General features: G+C 50.9%; 2 protein-coding genes across 3 annotated transcripts; both read left to right on the top strand.

Annotated features, from left to right (window-relative positions):
- The first annotated feature begins 5910 nt into the window (after positions 1 to 5910).
- On the top strand, positions 5911 to 7373 carry HOXB8 (homeobox B8). Of its 2 annotated transcripts, none has more exons than XM_058820511.1 (2): positions 5911 to 6331; positions 6993 to 7373. In XM_058820511.1, the coding sequence occupies exons 1-2, from the start codon at positions 5914 to 5916 to the stop codon at positions 7295 to 7297; spliced, it is 723 nt and encodes a 240-aa protein (XP_058676494.1). In that variant the 5' UTR covers positions 5911 to 5913; the 3' UTR covers positions 7298 to 7373. The 2 variants fall into 2 exon arrangements, with proteins under 2 accessions (XP_058676494.1, XP_058676493.1); XM_058820510.1 differs by having other exon boundaries at positions 5914 to 6331; positions 6990 to 7373.
- Positions 7374 to 9677: 2304 nt separating this feature from the next.
- HOXB7 (homeobox B7) lies at positions 9678 to 14189 on the top strand. Its single transcript, XM_058820454.1, has 2 exons — positions 9678 to 10131; positions 13243 to 14189. Exons 1-2 carry the CDS (start codon positions 9729 to 9731, stop codon positions 13494 to 13496), a joined length of 657 nt encoding a protein of 218 aa, XP_058676437.1. The 5' UTR covers positions 9678 to 9728; the 3' UTR covers positions 13497 to 14189.
- The last annotated feature ends 380 nt before the right edge of the window (positions 14190 to 14569 follow it).

Raw genomic sequence — 14569 nt, forward strand, 5'->3', positions numbered from 1 at the left:
CAAAAATCAGCCCAGGAGAAGTGGAAATAATTCCGAAATAATTAAAAAAAAATTCCAAAGTAATTCCAAAATAATCCAACTGGGGAGCAGCAAGTGTTTGCTGGGTCCCACCCGAACTTTCTGCGCTCCCGAATGTTTCAAAATCAAAATTATTTATTTCATTTTAATTATTGGCACCCGAGCTTGGGGCCGCCTTTGCCCCTTGATCGCGGGTTTAATTTTTATTTTTGGAGTTTTTATCTCTTTTTATTCCCGCCCCAGCCTGAGGGAAAAAGGCTCAAAGCGGATTTTCTGCCTTTCCTCGCTTTATTCGCCTCTCGCCCATGGAAAAACATTTCCCGAAAAGATAAAAAAAAAAAAAAAAAAAAAAACAACAAAAAAAAAAAAACCAAAAAAACCCAAAAAAAGTCCCCCAAAACCCAAAAAACCCAGAAAAACCAAAAAAACCCCCAAAAAACCCCAAAACCCCGACCCTGCCTCCCCACTCGGCGTCACCTCGGGTTGGACGCGCGGTTCCTTTTCCAGGAGCGATTCCTGCGATTCCCTCCCGAAATTCCTTTGAGGTTTTTATCGCTTATGAAGCCCTCAAGAGCCCGGAAAACTATTTTATATTTTAAAAAAATTAAAATAATAAGAATTTAAAATCACCGATCAAGCCCCGAGTCCCGCTTGGGAACAGGAGCAGGACCCGGCATCTCCTGGCCGGTAATTTTTAACAAAATGGGCCGCTCCAAAGGGCAATATTTCACTTCTTTAGGGGGGGAAAAAAAGGGAAAAAAAAAAAAATCTCCTTTCTTTGGGACAACCCTGAAAAGAAAACAAAAGAAGAAGAAAAGAAGAAGGAAAAGAAGGAAGAATTTTGGAGCTCGAGGAGGGAAGGGAGAGAAAGGGAAGGAACTTGTCATAAAGAAAGGAAAATTCAGCGCAGCGCGCTGCCATAAAAGAATATGACCGCTATAAAACTTTATAGGGTATAAATTTCTGAAGGTTAAGGAACTGAGCGGCTGTAAAGGAAACAGCGCAAGAAAACTTTCAGGAACTCCTAAATTACTGCGAGGAGCGGGGAAGCCCCGCGCGGAAAAGCGCTCGGGCTGTCCCTCAGCAGCTTCCCCTCTTTTTACTTTATTTTCATTTTTTAAATTTTTTTTTTCTACTTTTTTCCTTTTTTTTTTTTTTTTTTTAGTGACGGAGGGGCAGCTCAAAAAAAAAAAAAAATCAGAATTGGGGATTTAAAAAAAGAAAAGCCGGGGAGGGACTTTCGCTAATTTATTCTCCCCTTGCAGATGCCGTGAAAATCCAGCGCTCGGGACGATTCCCTTTGTTCTTTTTTTGTTTCTTTTTTTTTTTTTTAAACCTTTTTTTTCTTTTTTTTTTTTCCTCCCTTTAAAGCAATTCCAGGCCTGCACACAACAACAACAACGCTCGCACAGAAGGCACCCCCAGCGCTCGCACTCTCGAAGTTCTGGCGAGACGTCTGGGCTGGGGAAGCTCTTGATGGCTTTACAGCCCCGGCCGTGCCCCCCCGCGCCTCCCGGGCAGCAGAATGACCAATTGTTTAGTCTCGGAATTTGAAACAATGGCGCGTTTCAAAAGCGAGCCCACTTCGCCTCTTTTTTCTCTTTAAATTTTATTTTTTTATTGCCGCACTTTGAGAGAACTCCAGCGAGGCGAAGAGGCGACAAAAAAAAACCTCATTCTCCTTTTCCTCCTCTTTTCCTCCCTCTCTTTCTTTTCTTTTTGTATTTTTGAAGCCTTTTTATCCTCCCGGCGAGGATGAAATTCTTGATTTTGATGTTTTTTTCCCTTTTTTTTGGGTTCCCCCCCGCCGGGAGGCTCCGCCTGCAGTTCCGCGCGCGGCCGCGAGGTGGCGCCGTCGCTCCACGCTAGAGGCGCCCCCCGGGCGCGAACACCTTGATCCCATTAGGTAAAATATTGGGTTAATTATCGCTGTTTTGCCCGGTTTATAGCTTACATCTCCTCTTTTTTTTTTTGATCCAGGCTAAATTATGTGAGTCTGGGAAGGGGAAAAACACCGCGGCAGCGCGGCGGAGGAGCTGCGCTGAGAGGTGGGGCGCGCATCCCCGCTAAATGTTCGTTTAAAAGGGAATAAAAAAGCGCCGGGTTTTGTTTTCTGCTGCTCCGGAGGTGGGAGGACAGCTGAAATTACCCCAGGCCCGCAGATTTACGTGTGCGGGGTTGAAAAAAGAATGTTTCGGGGGGAAAGGGACGCGCAGAGCAGGGACAATATTTTTTCTCTCGGCCATTAGGATGATCTGCGCCTTCCCCGCTCGATATTTTATGTGTTTTATAATCCCAGCCAGCGCAGGATAAAAAAAAATTAAATAAAATAATAAAAAAAAAAAAAAACTCAACCATGCAACAAAACAAGAGTATTTGTTTCTTTCAGAAGTTGAACACTCATTTCTGGCGCGGCCGCCCCATCTTTTGGCACTGCTGACGCTCTTCGCTCGAATTCTTCACTTTAACAGCTTCAGAAATATTTTTTTAAATGCCACAAACGAGTAAATGAACCCAAAATGCTCTTAAACCACCGAGGTTTGGGGCACATACAAATACACCCCCGATGCGGAGGCAATAATGTCAACTTTCAACTCCACCAGTTCACTTTGATTCCGGCCTTTGATTCCTCAGAATTACGAGGCAAAAAATTTACTCAGATGTTGTAAATTCTTCCGCTACAAACGGCCGCAATAATTTCAAGATGGGTTTTCTTTCAAATCGGTATAAACGGGGTTTTTTTCCCTGACCGAGAATTGCTCCCAAGTTCCACCAGGAACCGCTCCCGCCGCTCCAAAAATCGAGATTTTGGGTGAGGGCGGAACAATTGCAGCCCGCAGGGTGGGAAATCTTGTTTTAAGAGGCAAAGTTTGGGCATCTCGAGGCTCCGTTTCATCGCCGCGACGTGAAATACGAGCGCAAACAGAAATAAATGAGCGAAATGAAGAAAAATCTCGCCCCTGTGCATTCGGCGAGAGGCAGAGCGGAGCAAACTTGAGGTTTAGCGAGGAAGGGATTTGAGGCTCTTCCGTTTTTTTTTTTTTTTATTATTATATTTTTTTTTGCCTTATGAATTCCCAATAAATCTTTTCCTCCGCTGGGTGTTTATAAATTATCTCTGCCCGACACCCACGCCGCGCTCCCGCTCGGTTTTCCTTGGAATGGAAACATTTTCCTTTCATCGGGAGCCGCGATGATTTAGGATCAGCTCCTTGATTTCTGGGCTTTGCTGGGCACCCAAATCCTCCCGCTCTTGGCCCAAATGTTCCTTTCCCAGCCCAAATTCCCCAATTCTTCCCCTTCCCGAACTTCGGAGGGGAAACTTCTGCCCCGAATTCACTTCATCGATCCCGTTTCTATTTTATTTTCTTTCCCCCCCACCCCCGGATATTCCAGCATCTCCCCTTTGCCAGGTTCCAAAGCTCTGTTTGCTTCTCCGCACCATTTTCGGGGCTTTTTTTTTTTTTTTTTTTTTTTTGACGGTTTTATGAAACCCAAACCTGCTCGATCGGCAATAAAAGTGGGGAGAAAAAAGAAAATGTTAACTCGTGTTTTAGAGGGGCGAGAAAAGCTTTAATTATAGCGCTGCAAGTGCTCCAGCAGCAATAATTACTGCGAAAGGCTCTTAGGCTCGGCTGGAATTATCCCCGCGCAAAATAAAGGAAGCGTATTTACTTAAATTATTTCTCTAAGGATGCCTTTAAAGTTTTATTCCGTTGCTATCTTGGTTTTCTGTCTTTTTTTCCCCTCTTCCTTTCTGCCTTCCTTCGCTCCCTGCCTTTCCCCACTGAGGATTTTTATATTTGCTTTCAAACCAAGGTAGAAAAACTTAAATATTTCAACTTTCCCCTCCTTTTTCGTGCAACGGATGTTGAATTTTGTGCCTTAAGTGGAGCGAAACCCTCCTAAAATTCAGTTTTTGCTTCCAGCCCCGCTCGGGCGGAGGCGATGGGGAAACAGCACAAACCCAGGCGGGGCAAAACGCGGGGGAAAACCCCAAATTGAGGAGGAAAAGAGAGGCTGGAAAGGCTGGAAAACCCGTCTGGAATTGCGGGGGGCTCTGGGGGGCCGGGGCTGGGAGGGTCCGCGCCGTTATTAACCGAGAAACGCCTGGGTAATATTTGCTGAGTGCGAGAAATGAATTTCCAAATCTACCCCCTGTGTGTTCCCGGCGCTGCGAAATTGCAGCGCTGGCATCCGAGGGGCAGCTCCGGCTCCGCTCTCGCCAAACGCCAATAAAAGGGAAAATTTCTCTGCTCTCCCCTCTCTCTCCCCACCCCGCCCCGCCGGGTTTTACCCTGGGGGGGGAAAAAAAAAAAAGGGGGGGGGGGGAAATGAAATTTAGAAAATGGGATAAAAAATGAAATTAAAAATGAAATTAAAAAATGAAATTGAAAGAGGATGAAATGAAGAAGGGCGAAATGAAGAAGTGGAAGTTGAGGGGACGAGGTGGGGCTGCGGGGGAGGGGGCGATGGGAGCCCCAGATTTGGAGTTTTGAGTCATCCCCAGCTTGGAGGAGGAGGAGGAAGGGGAGGAGGAGGAGGAGGCAGCAAAGCCGGTGTTCTAGATGGAAAACCGCGATGGTTTCGCCTCAATATCGGCACCTCCGCGGCCGCGCAAGGCTCCCGAGCAAAGCCCCGCGTTTATGCGCGCTCGTAAAAGCCTAGCGGCTTTTATGGAGTGCGGCATAAACAACAACAACATCCCCGGCTTTATGGCGCTTTATAGTTTGTTAAACACTTTACGGCCTTTTTTGGGGCTATTACAAACGCAATTCCCTTCACGCGATAGTTAAACCTTTATCAATAATAAGGAAATTGATCATTAAAATGTTAAATATGACTACCTCGTTTGTTTTAAAATATGTTTAGGATAAGAAGCTGTATGATTTGATAACTTGTATTAAAATACCAATTACATTTATAGGACCTTTTAAAACTGGTAGCAATTAAATCGTGTTCTTTTACAGTTTTCCAAAGCGACCCTGACATTTAAAAAGGCTAAAACTGCCTCGTTAAAATTTCGAAATTAACGACTGCGAGCGCTCCTCTTTAATTTTCCAGCACTCCCCAAAAATCAATCTTTTGGGTGGTCTGGGTGCGTGATTTGTTGTGAGGCGAGCGATACCTCATTAATGGGGGTAGTTAAACATATTTAATCCGTATATTCACCCCACCTCCTTCTCCCTTCCCCTCTCCCTCCCTCCCCCTCGCTCGCTTTTCCTTCTTTATTCTCCCACACTCTTCCTCTCACAATCATGCGGTGCCGGGTCCGTGCGGAGCAAGGAGAAGCCAATAGGATGAGGTTTTGGTAATAGATGCAAATGATCATGAAAAGACACTGCAAAATATGAAACAACTCATTTGCGCCGAAGTAAATCACTGAAAACTGTTTATGAACTGGCATCTCTTCTTGGAAATGTAAAGCGAGAACTCTTTAAGTGGCGATTTTTTTTTTTTTTTTTTTTTAGGGGTGGGGGGGGAGGAAAGAATTCAATATCATGCAGGCTTAGAGTTTTGATTATATCCTCCTTTTATATTCCTGGAAATCGCAAACTGCCGTTGCTTAGCATCTTAGCGCTTTCTTTTTTTCGCTAATAGATTCTCGTGGTCTGGTTTGTTGTTGGGGTGATTTTTTTTTTAATATTTTTTTAATTTTTTTTTTTTTTTTGCTGCCTGTTCAGGAAAAAAAAAAAAAAAAAGGAAGAGAAAAAAAAAACATTTTTGCTGTAATAGACTCTCGCGGTCTGGTTTGTTGAGGGGGCGAATTTTGAATATTTTTAATTTTTTTTTTTTTTTTTCCGGCTGCTTAAAAAAAAATAATAAAAAGGAGGAGAGAGAGGAGGAAGAGAAAAAAAAAAAAAAAAACCAACAACCACCGCGATTGAAATTAAAATGAGCTCCTATTTTGTCAACTCACTCTTCTCCAAGTACAAAACCGGCGACTCCCTGCGCCCCAATTACTACGACTGCGGCTTCGCGCAGGATCTGGGGGGCAGACCCACGGTGGTGTACGGCCCCGGCGCGGGGGGCACCTTCCAGCCCCCGCCGCAGCTGCAGGACTTCTACCACGGCGCCTCGTCGCTCTCGGGCGCGCCGTACCAGCAGAACCCGTGCGCCGTGGCGTGCCATGGCGAGCCGGGCAACTTCTACGGCTACGAGCCGCTGCAGCGGCAGAGCCTGTTCGGGCCGCAGGAGCCCGAGCTGGTGCAGTACGCGGACTGCAAGCTGGCCGGCGGCCTGGCCGAGGAGGCGGAGAGCTCGGAGCAGAGCCCTTCTCCCACGCAGCTCTTCCCCTGGATGCGACCGCAAGGTGAGCCCCCGGCTCCGCGACCGCCCCTCTGCGTTTCTTTCTGCGTTTTGTTGTCGGATTTTTGGTTTTCTTTCTGTCCCCCCCCCCACACACACACCACCCCGTCCTTTCTTTGGCTGCCTGGCTCTTTTATTTCGTATTTTAGTGCTTTACGGGGGTAAACTTTTGCACTTGTAAATTGCTTTATAGTTTAATTACCCTGAAGGAGAGCTTTTCTTCTGGGGGCTGAGCGAGCCGGGCTTTCTGTGGGAGGAAGCGTCCCTAAAGTTTATGGCACTTTTATAGCCTCAAAAAGCCCCTTCGTTTCTGTTGGCCGCTCGCTCCGGGCTCTCTGCCGCGCTGCAGGGCCGCAGATTTTAATTTATTTTAATTTTGGGGGTGTTTTTGGGGGGATCTGGGGGTGATAATCAGCGTGCAAAGCGCAGCTCCAGCCGGGCTGCCGGGGTGGGCTGAGCGTGACCCCCCCCCTTCCCCTCCTCTCCGTCCCCTTTTCCTTCCCTTCCCGGGGCTCCATCTCCTCCCTGGAACTCGGAATTCCCTCTCTGCCCTCCCCGGCGCTGCCGCCGCCTCTCCCCGAGCCTGGTTTGTGTTTTTCTCAAGCTCCTTCTCTGCTTTTCCCCCCCCTCTCCCACCGCAACCTTCGCCATCCATCCCCCAGCAGCCGCCGGACGCAGGAGGGGGAGGCAAACCTACAGCCGCTACCAGACGCTGGAGCTGGAGAAGGAATTTCTATTTAATCCCTACCTGACCCGCAAACGGAGGATCGAGGTCTCGCACGCCCTGGGATTGACAGAGAGGCAGGTCAAAATCTGGTTCCAGAACAGGAGGATGAAATGGAAAAAGGAGAACAACAAAGACAAGTTTCCCAGCAGCAAATGCGAGCAGGAGGAACTGGAAAAACAGAAAATGGAAAGGGCCCAGGAGGCGGACGAGGAAGGGGAAGCACAGAAGGCGGACAAGAAATAAAGGGATTTTTGAGGACTGAAAGGGCGAGCGCTGCCGGGGTGGAGGAGCCCCCGAGCCCCCCGTTAATGGCAGTCGGTGTAAGGGAGGGCTGGGGACACACACACACACACACACACACACACACACACAAAACAACAACCCAGAAAAACAAAGCGTAGAAAAGAGAAAAGGGGAAAAAAAAAAAAAAAACCACACAAAAAAAAAAGATAAAAACCCCACAAAAAAAAAAAAAAACCCCAACCCCTTTTATTGCTGTAAAACAATATCGCTGCGAGCAGCGCTGCGCCGACGCTCCGCGGTACAATGAGCGGGAGGCGGGAGGCACCGCCAGCCCTCGCTGCCTTTTGCCAGTTATTAACTAGCGGTAGTGTAACGCAATAGCTTCTGTAAAACATGACTGTGAAATCCTCTCTCTCTCTCTCTCTCTCTCCTTCTCTCGCTGTCTCTCTCTTCTTTCCGGGGGCGTGGGGGGTGGGTTGGTTAACATAGCTTTCAGCGCTAGAGGAGTTATGTGATATTACATTTGTGCACTTTTTTATTATTATTGGGGTTTTGGGTTTTTTTTTTTTGCTTTAATTTGAGTTTTAGTTCGTTTCCCGGCCCTGGTTTTTGTTGTGGTTTTATCTGTATGTACTGGAGGTAGCTATTGAGACAAACATCCCAACAACATGAAACTGCCTATTTATGCTATAGTTATCTCTCTCTTTCTCTCTCCTCTTCTTTGCCTCGGTTAGCTGGGTTTTTTTTTTTCCTTTTTTTTTCCCAATTTTTCAATGTCTCTTCCATAAGGAAAAAAAAAAGGGGAAAAAAAAGCAAAAAAAAAAGGCAAAAAAAAAAAGCGTTTTTCTCTCCTTTAGTTAGCATGCGCACAGTGGAGCAAGTTGTAAAGTGATCTTTAGGTTAACTGTGAAAAAGAATGTATACTGTATACGTGAATTACTTTATTGGGGGAACTAATGCTATATTTTGTTGTTCTTTCACCACTTTGTTCTATTGTCTAAACCTGGAAGCGGCGGAAGAAAAGTTACAATAAAGTTTACGAGCGAGAATTCCGTGACATCATTCTTTCAGCCCCGCTCCGCTTCCCCCCGCACAGAAAAGGAAATAAAAACTCAAAAATTTGTGCGCGGACAAAAAGGAGAAAAGCTCGGCCGGGCAGGGCAGGGGCCGGGGAGGGGAAGGGCCCTGCTCTTCTTCCTCGTCTTCCTCCTCCTCCTCTCGGCTGTGACAGCTCCTGGAGCCCCCGCTGCAGGTAACCTCCGGTGAATTCGCGGCGTTTTTGGGGGATTTTTGCGGCTTTTTCCCCTTTTTCTGCGCCCGCCCTGCCCTGGGGCGCTCCTGGGCTCGCTTTGTGCGGGGCGCAGCTGAGCCGCGGCCGGGGATGGATGCTCATAACCTTGGGGAAGGAGAGCGCGCCCCATTGTCTGCTTTTCCTGCCTTTGGATTCCTCTGCGCGCCCCCTCCCCGTCCCGCCCCGGCCGCGGCCGCAGAGAATAAAAAATATAATTTAAAAAAGGACTCAAATCGCGTTTTTGGGTGGTGTCTGTGCCTCTCCAGCAGGGATTCAATGGGGGCAGCCGCTCAGCTCCAGCCCCGATCCCCGCGGAAGCGCTGACGCGCGGAACGAGCCGTCCCTGCGCGCTTTAATTTCCTTTATTTTCGCCGACGGGAGCAGCGAGTGCCAGCTCGGTGCGCGGCGCCCAGCCCGTGGCGCTGGGATAAATCAGATTCGGAGCTCAATGGCATTTGTGGGGTGGAAAATAATAATAATTAAAAAAGCCTGGAACTATTAGGGATATGAGACATTTGTCTTTTTTTTCTTTTTTTTGTTTTTTTTTGGGGGGGGGATTGAGAAGGGGGCGAGGGTCACGGGGGGAGGGGAGGGAATTATGGACAAGTCCACAGAAAAAGTAGCTGCGAGCCGAGGAAATGGTGCGAAGGAGGGAAATTCAGACGGGATCGATAAAGGGATAAATAGAACTCCCTTCGCTCTCCTCCGGCAGAGAGACCGAGAGAGCCTCGCTGCTTCGGCAGCAGCGTGCTCGCAACCCCCTCCCCTTTTCCATGGATTTTCTTGGGTTTTTTTTTCATTTTTTCCCCCCCTTTCTCCCCTCGCTCCGAGCTGAAAACTGATTACAGGTTGCTTATCGACTCCGGCACGATTTCGCCCATCGCAGCAGGGCTCGCGCGGGGTTTTATAGGGCATCAATTATTTATCATATTTTATAAATCCGGCCGCGCAGTCCCGTGCCCCCGAGGAGGGGGCGGGCGCCGATTGGCGCCGCCGCGGCCACGTGCCCGCGCGTCACCGGGGCCGGGAGGAAAAAGGCTCCTTTTTGGTGTAAATCTGGACTCTAATTCCGCAATATATCACGGTACCTCGTAAAACCGACACTAAAACGTCCCGACCTACAAATCACCCGGCCAAATTATGAGTTCATTGTATTATGCCAACGCTTTATTTTCCAAATATCAAGCCGCAAGTTCGGTTTTCCCGTCCGGAGCGTTCCCCGAGCAAACTTCTTGCGCTTTCGCCTCCGGCGGCCAACGCGCGGGCTATGGGGCCGCGTCCACGCCTCCCTTCGCCGCCTCCATGCCCGGCCTCTACTCGGGGGGCAGCTCGGTGCACCCGCAGCCCCCCAGCGTGTACGCGCAGGGCTACGGGCTGGAGCCCGGCTCCTTCAGCGTGCCCTGCTCGGCCTTCGAGCAGAGCCTGCCCGTGATGTGCGCGGGGGACGCGGCCAAGCCGGGCTGCGGCAAAGCGGAGCGCGGGGAGCCGGAGCTGCCCGGAGACAGCGGCAACTTCCGAATCTACCCCTGGATGCGGAGCGCAGGTAACGGGGAGCGGGGAGAGGGGAGAGGGGAGGGCCCGCCGAGGGGGTTTGGGGGTGGGGGGAGTGGGAGTTGTTCGCTGGAGGAGGAGGAGGAGGAGGATGGGGGGGGGGGGGGGTCGTTCCCAACTCCTTTGGTGACGTTTCACGGTTGGAAAGGGGGGGGGGGGGGGCAGAGCAGCGCACCCCCAGCCCCTCCTGTCCCCCCCTCCCAGCCATAAACCCGCGTTGGGCTGTAAATATTCATCGCGGCCGTGTCTGTCTGTCTGTCCGGGAAGGGACGGACGGAGCCGCGATCATGGCCAGCCCCTTCTGCTGCGTGCCCGCAGGCTGGAGCGGTGCGGGCGGACAGAGGGACCGGGGGGTCACACTCGGCACGGGGGGCGCTCCGAGGGCTCGGGGGGTTTGTTTGGGGTGTCCCGGTCAGCGGAGCGGCGCCTCAATCCCCGCTCCGGGAAACCGCGAGCGGTGACAGCGCCAGCCCGGCGGCACCGGGACGGACAGACGGACGGATGGAGAGATGGAGGGAGGGATGGATGTCGGGTAAAGGGGGCGCGTTCTGTCCCCAAACCCCCATGGAAATCCCTTTTGGAGCTGGGGGGCTCCGGGGGGCCCCGCGCCCGTCCCGACCCTCCGGAGCCTCCGGTGCCCCCTGTGCTCCGTGCCGGGGCGTTAACTTCAATTAACGATTCGTAAATGTTCCTCTCATTAATAAATATCCCTTTCATTAATAAATATCCCTTTCATTAATAAATATCCCTTTGTCCCGCCCGGGAGGGGGCCCGGAGCGGCTCCGCTGCCCCCGGGACCGGGCTGGAACCCGTTCCGTGCCCGTGGTCAAGCGTGGGGCCGGTCACGGTGCCCGTGGTCACTCATTGGGCTGGTCATGGTGCCCGTGGTCACTCATTGGGCTGGTCACTGTGCCTGTGGTCACTCCTGGGGCCGGTAACGGTGCCCGTGGTCACTCACTGGGCTGGTCACTGTGCCTGTGGTCACTCCTGGGGCTGGTCACTGTGCCTGTGGTCACTCATTGGGCTGGTCACTGTGCCTGTGGTCACTCCTGGGGCTGGTCACTGTGCCTGTGGTCACTCATTGGGCTGGTCACTGTGCCTGTGGTCACTCCTGGGACTGGTCACTGTGCCTGTGGTCACTCGTGGGGCCGGTAACGGTGTCCATGGTCACTCGTAGGGCCGGTCACTGTGTAAATGGTCACTCCTGGGGCCGGTCAGGGTGTCCATGGTCACCCGTGGGACTGCTCACTGTGTGAGTGGTCACTCCTGGGGTCGGTCACCGTGTCCACGGTCACTCCTGGGGCTGGTCCCAGGGTGAGTGGTCACTCCTGGGGCTGGTCACGGTGCCTGTGGTCACTCTTGGTGCTGGTCAGGATGCCCATGGTCCCTCCTGGGGCTGGTCACGGTGTCCATGGTCACTCGTGGGGTCGGTCACAGTGCCTGTGGTCACTCGTGGCGCTGGTCACTGTATGAGTGGTCACTCGTGGGGCCGGTCACTGTGCCCTTGGTCACTCGTGGGGCCGGTCACAGTGCCTGTGGTCACTCGTGGTCACGGTGTCCGGGGCTCCTCACTCCCCCGGGATACCGAGCAGGGCCAGGAAGGCGCCGCTGCCCCGCCCGGGATGGGCACGGGTGAGGGACACAAAGCCTGAGCTCCTTTTCCACCCACACCTCCAGAGCATCATCCGCGCTCCGCGGCCGCGGAAAACCCGCGGAGGGCCCGCGTGGAGCGCTGGGGGCCGGAGAGCAGCGCAGGAGCCGGGGCAGGGCGCTCCGGGCAGGCGGGAGCTCCCCTCGCTCTGGTTTGGTGGTCACCTCTCCCCATTACCTGCCCCATCACTCATCCGCCTTTACAGCTGATTTATCAGAGACCAAATATTTCTGCTCGTAAACACTTCATCCGCGCTTTTATCCCGCTTTGGATTTAAGGAGCTCCCCCCGCTCTCTCCTCTTTCAGCGCTGCGAGGATCAGCGCTGGAAAGAAACACAGCAAACCTCCAAAAAAAACCCCAAAAATCCGCGTGTTCTGGGGTCAGCTGAGGCTAAACCCAGAAAAACTCAATTTGGGGTGTAAAACCGGGGGTGCCGCCCTCGCAGCCCCCGTTCCCGGTGGCCGGGGTGCGATCCCGCTGCAGGAATTCCGTCCCCAGCACAGATAGAGTTGTCATCCCCATTCAGCCTTTATGGCTCTCTCTGTCCTCGGCCCATTTTACAGCCCGCATTCCACGACCCGCACATTTTTACTTTACAGCTTAGCCGGGCCCGTTTCCCCCTTTTTTTCCTCCTTTTTTTCCCCCTTTTTTCTTCTCCTTTTAATGACTGGGTCTTTTCTTCTTAAAGGAGAATTAAAAAAAAAAAAAAAAAAAAGAGGAAAGGGGAGAAAAAAGGGGTTGAGTTTTGTGGGGGGAAAAGGGTGAAAAAGGAGAAAAGGTGGAGTGCGGGGGCTGCTGCCCGGGGGAAGAACGCGTTCCGAGCAGGGTTTACACCCCGCGATCACAAACACCAGATTGCAGAATAATTCCTCCCCAGGAATCCAGGAAATGTCGGGCCGAGGGGAAAATCAGGAGCGGGCCCATGCCAAGGCAGCCGGGGCCGGTGGCCAAGGTGGGGCGGGAGCTGGGGCTCTGCCCACCCTCGCACCCCAAAAAAGGGGGAAAAAAAACCTCTGAGAACCCCAAAAAATCCCCTAATATCCCCTGGAATGAATGAAAGCATCTCACACCTTCCGGATGGATCAGGGAGAGGACAAACACCGCGATTTGTGGGGCAGGAGATGTCTCCCCTATTTCCCCCTCTCCTCTCTCTGCCCGGCTGTTCCCGCAGCCATTTCCCCCCAGATCATCCCCAAATTTGTGCGGTCTGGATGGAAACCGAGGCAGGAACTCGGAGGATGGGAGGGCAGGAAACTTTGTGAACTTTGCTGTCGGCTCGGAGGCCGCGCTGGCCCCGAGTGGGAGGAAAATAAAATTTGGGGATTTTGGGGATGTTGGGGGGGGGAGCTGCAAAGGCGGGGATAGCAGGAAAAATTTAGGAAAAAAAAAAAAAAAGAATGAAATGCCTCCCAAACGGCCCGAGGTGACCGAAATGTGCGTTTATCCGGCAGGGACGGACAGAAAGCGCGGCCGCCAGACGTACACGCGGTACCAGACGCTGGAGCTGGAGAAGGAGTTCCACTACAACCGCTACCTGACCCGGCGGCGCCGCATCGAGATCGCGCACTCGCTGTGCCTGACCGAGCGCCAGATCAAGATCTGGTTCCAGAACCGCAGGATGAAGTGGAAAAAGGAGAATAAAAGCGCCGGGCCCGGCTCGGCGGGGCAGGAAAAGGCAGAGGCCGAGGAGGACGAGGAGGAGTGAGGTGGATGCAGGAAGCGAGAGGAGGGGAAAGCGCGAAAAACGCGAAAAAACGCGAAAAAACGCGAAAAACGCGAAAACACGCGTTAAAAAACACACACAAAAAAGGACTATATAAAAAAATGAATGATAAACGCATCGATAACGAAACCCCCAGGAGCGATACCTGTGTTGATGACACTGAGATAAAAATACTACCTATATTAGAGCCTCTTTTTTTGGGTTATTTTTGTTCCTTTTTGTACAATAGAATATCTACCTATTCCGTGTGGCTTTAGAGTCGCGTTTTTCCCGTGTGAGCCTCCCTCTAGCAGCAGTAATTTGTAAATCGCTGTCATTTGTACTTGGCTGTGTACTGGGGGTTTTTGGGGGGTGGGGGGTTTATGAAGTAACGTGGTCGTGTTTAGCACCTTTAATCTAGAAAATGTGACCCGAAAGCCCGAATGCAAATCACATTTAGCGCGTAGAGTCCTGTACATAATACGAATTATCATTTCTCCTTCCTCCCCGGAACCTCCGCGCTTTTCTTTTCTCCTTGCGATGCTCTTTTGTCTGTGGACATTTTTACCTTCGTCGTTCTATAAGGGGGGGAATAAAAGAATTTAAAAAAAAAAAAAAAGAGAAAAAAGCAGTGGAATTAATATTGTGCTAGGTCAAATGTTGTATATCGAAGTAGCAAATTATTTAATGGCGGCGCGTTGCTTTTTTTTTGTTATTAATAATAATAATAATTATTAATATTATTATTATTTTCCTTCGTCTGTGATTATTATTCTTCGAAATAAAAAGGAGATCTCCAACAATCCGCAGCGCCTTGGGTGCCTCCCTCATTAAACACAAAAAAACCCCCACATTTTTTGGAATAAAGGTGATGAAATTTCCTTTTACCCCGGTTTACCACCCAAATTTCTCTCCTTCGCATTGGCACAGCCGATCCATCGGAGATCTGGGTGTTTTTCTGTAGATTTGGTGAAAATCCTGAGCAAAAATTGATTTTCGGGGCTCTGGAAGCGCGGGCTGGGCTCTGTCCCCTCTGTGCTTGCGCTGGGTTATTCCTGAGGGGGAAAAAAAAAAAA

The sequence above is a fragment of the Ammospiza caudacuta genome, chromosome 27, assembly GCF_027887145.1.
Source record: "Ammospiza caudacuta isolate bAmmCau1 chromosome 27, bAmmCau1.pri, whole genome shotgun sequence".
NCBI classification, from domain to species: domain Eukaryota; kingdom Metazoa; phylum Chordata; class Aves; order Passeriformes; family Passerellidae; genus Ammospiza; species Ammospiza caudacuta.

Coding starts and splice junctions, on each gene's coding strand:
- HOXB8 (XM_058820510.1), top strand. CDS start 5,914: ATGAGCTCCTATTTTGTCAACTCACTCTTCTCCAAGTACAAAACCGGC. Junction 6,332..6,989: donor CCCCTGGATGCGACCGCAAG/GTGAGCCCCCGG, acceptor TCCATCCCCCAG/CAGCCGCCGGACGCAGGAGG.
- HOXB7 (XM_058820454.1), top strand. CDS start 9,729: ATGAGTTCATTGTATTATGCCAACGCTTTATTTTCCAAATATCAAGCC. Junction 10,132..13,242: donor CCCCTGGATGCGGAGCGCAG/GTAACGGGGAGC, acceptor TTTATCCGGCAG/GGACGGACAGAAAGCGCGGC.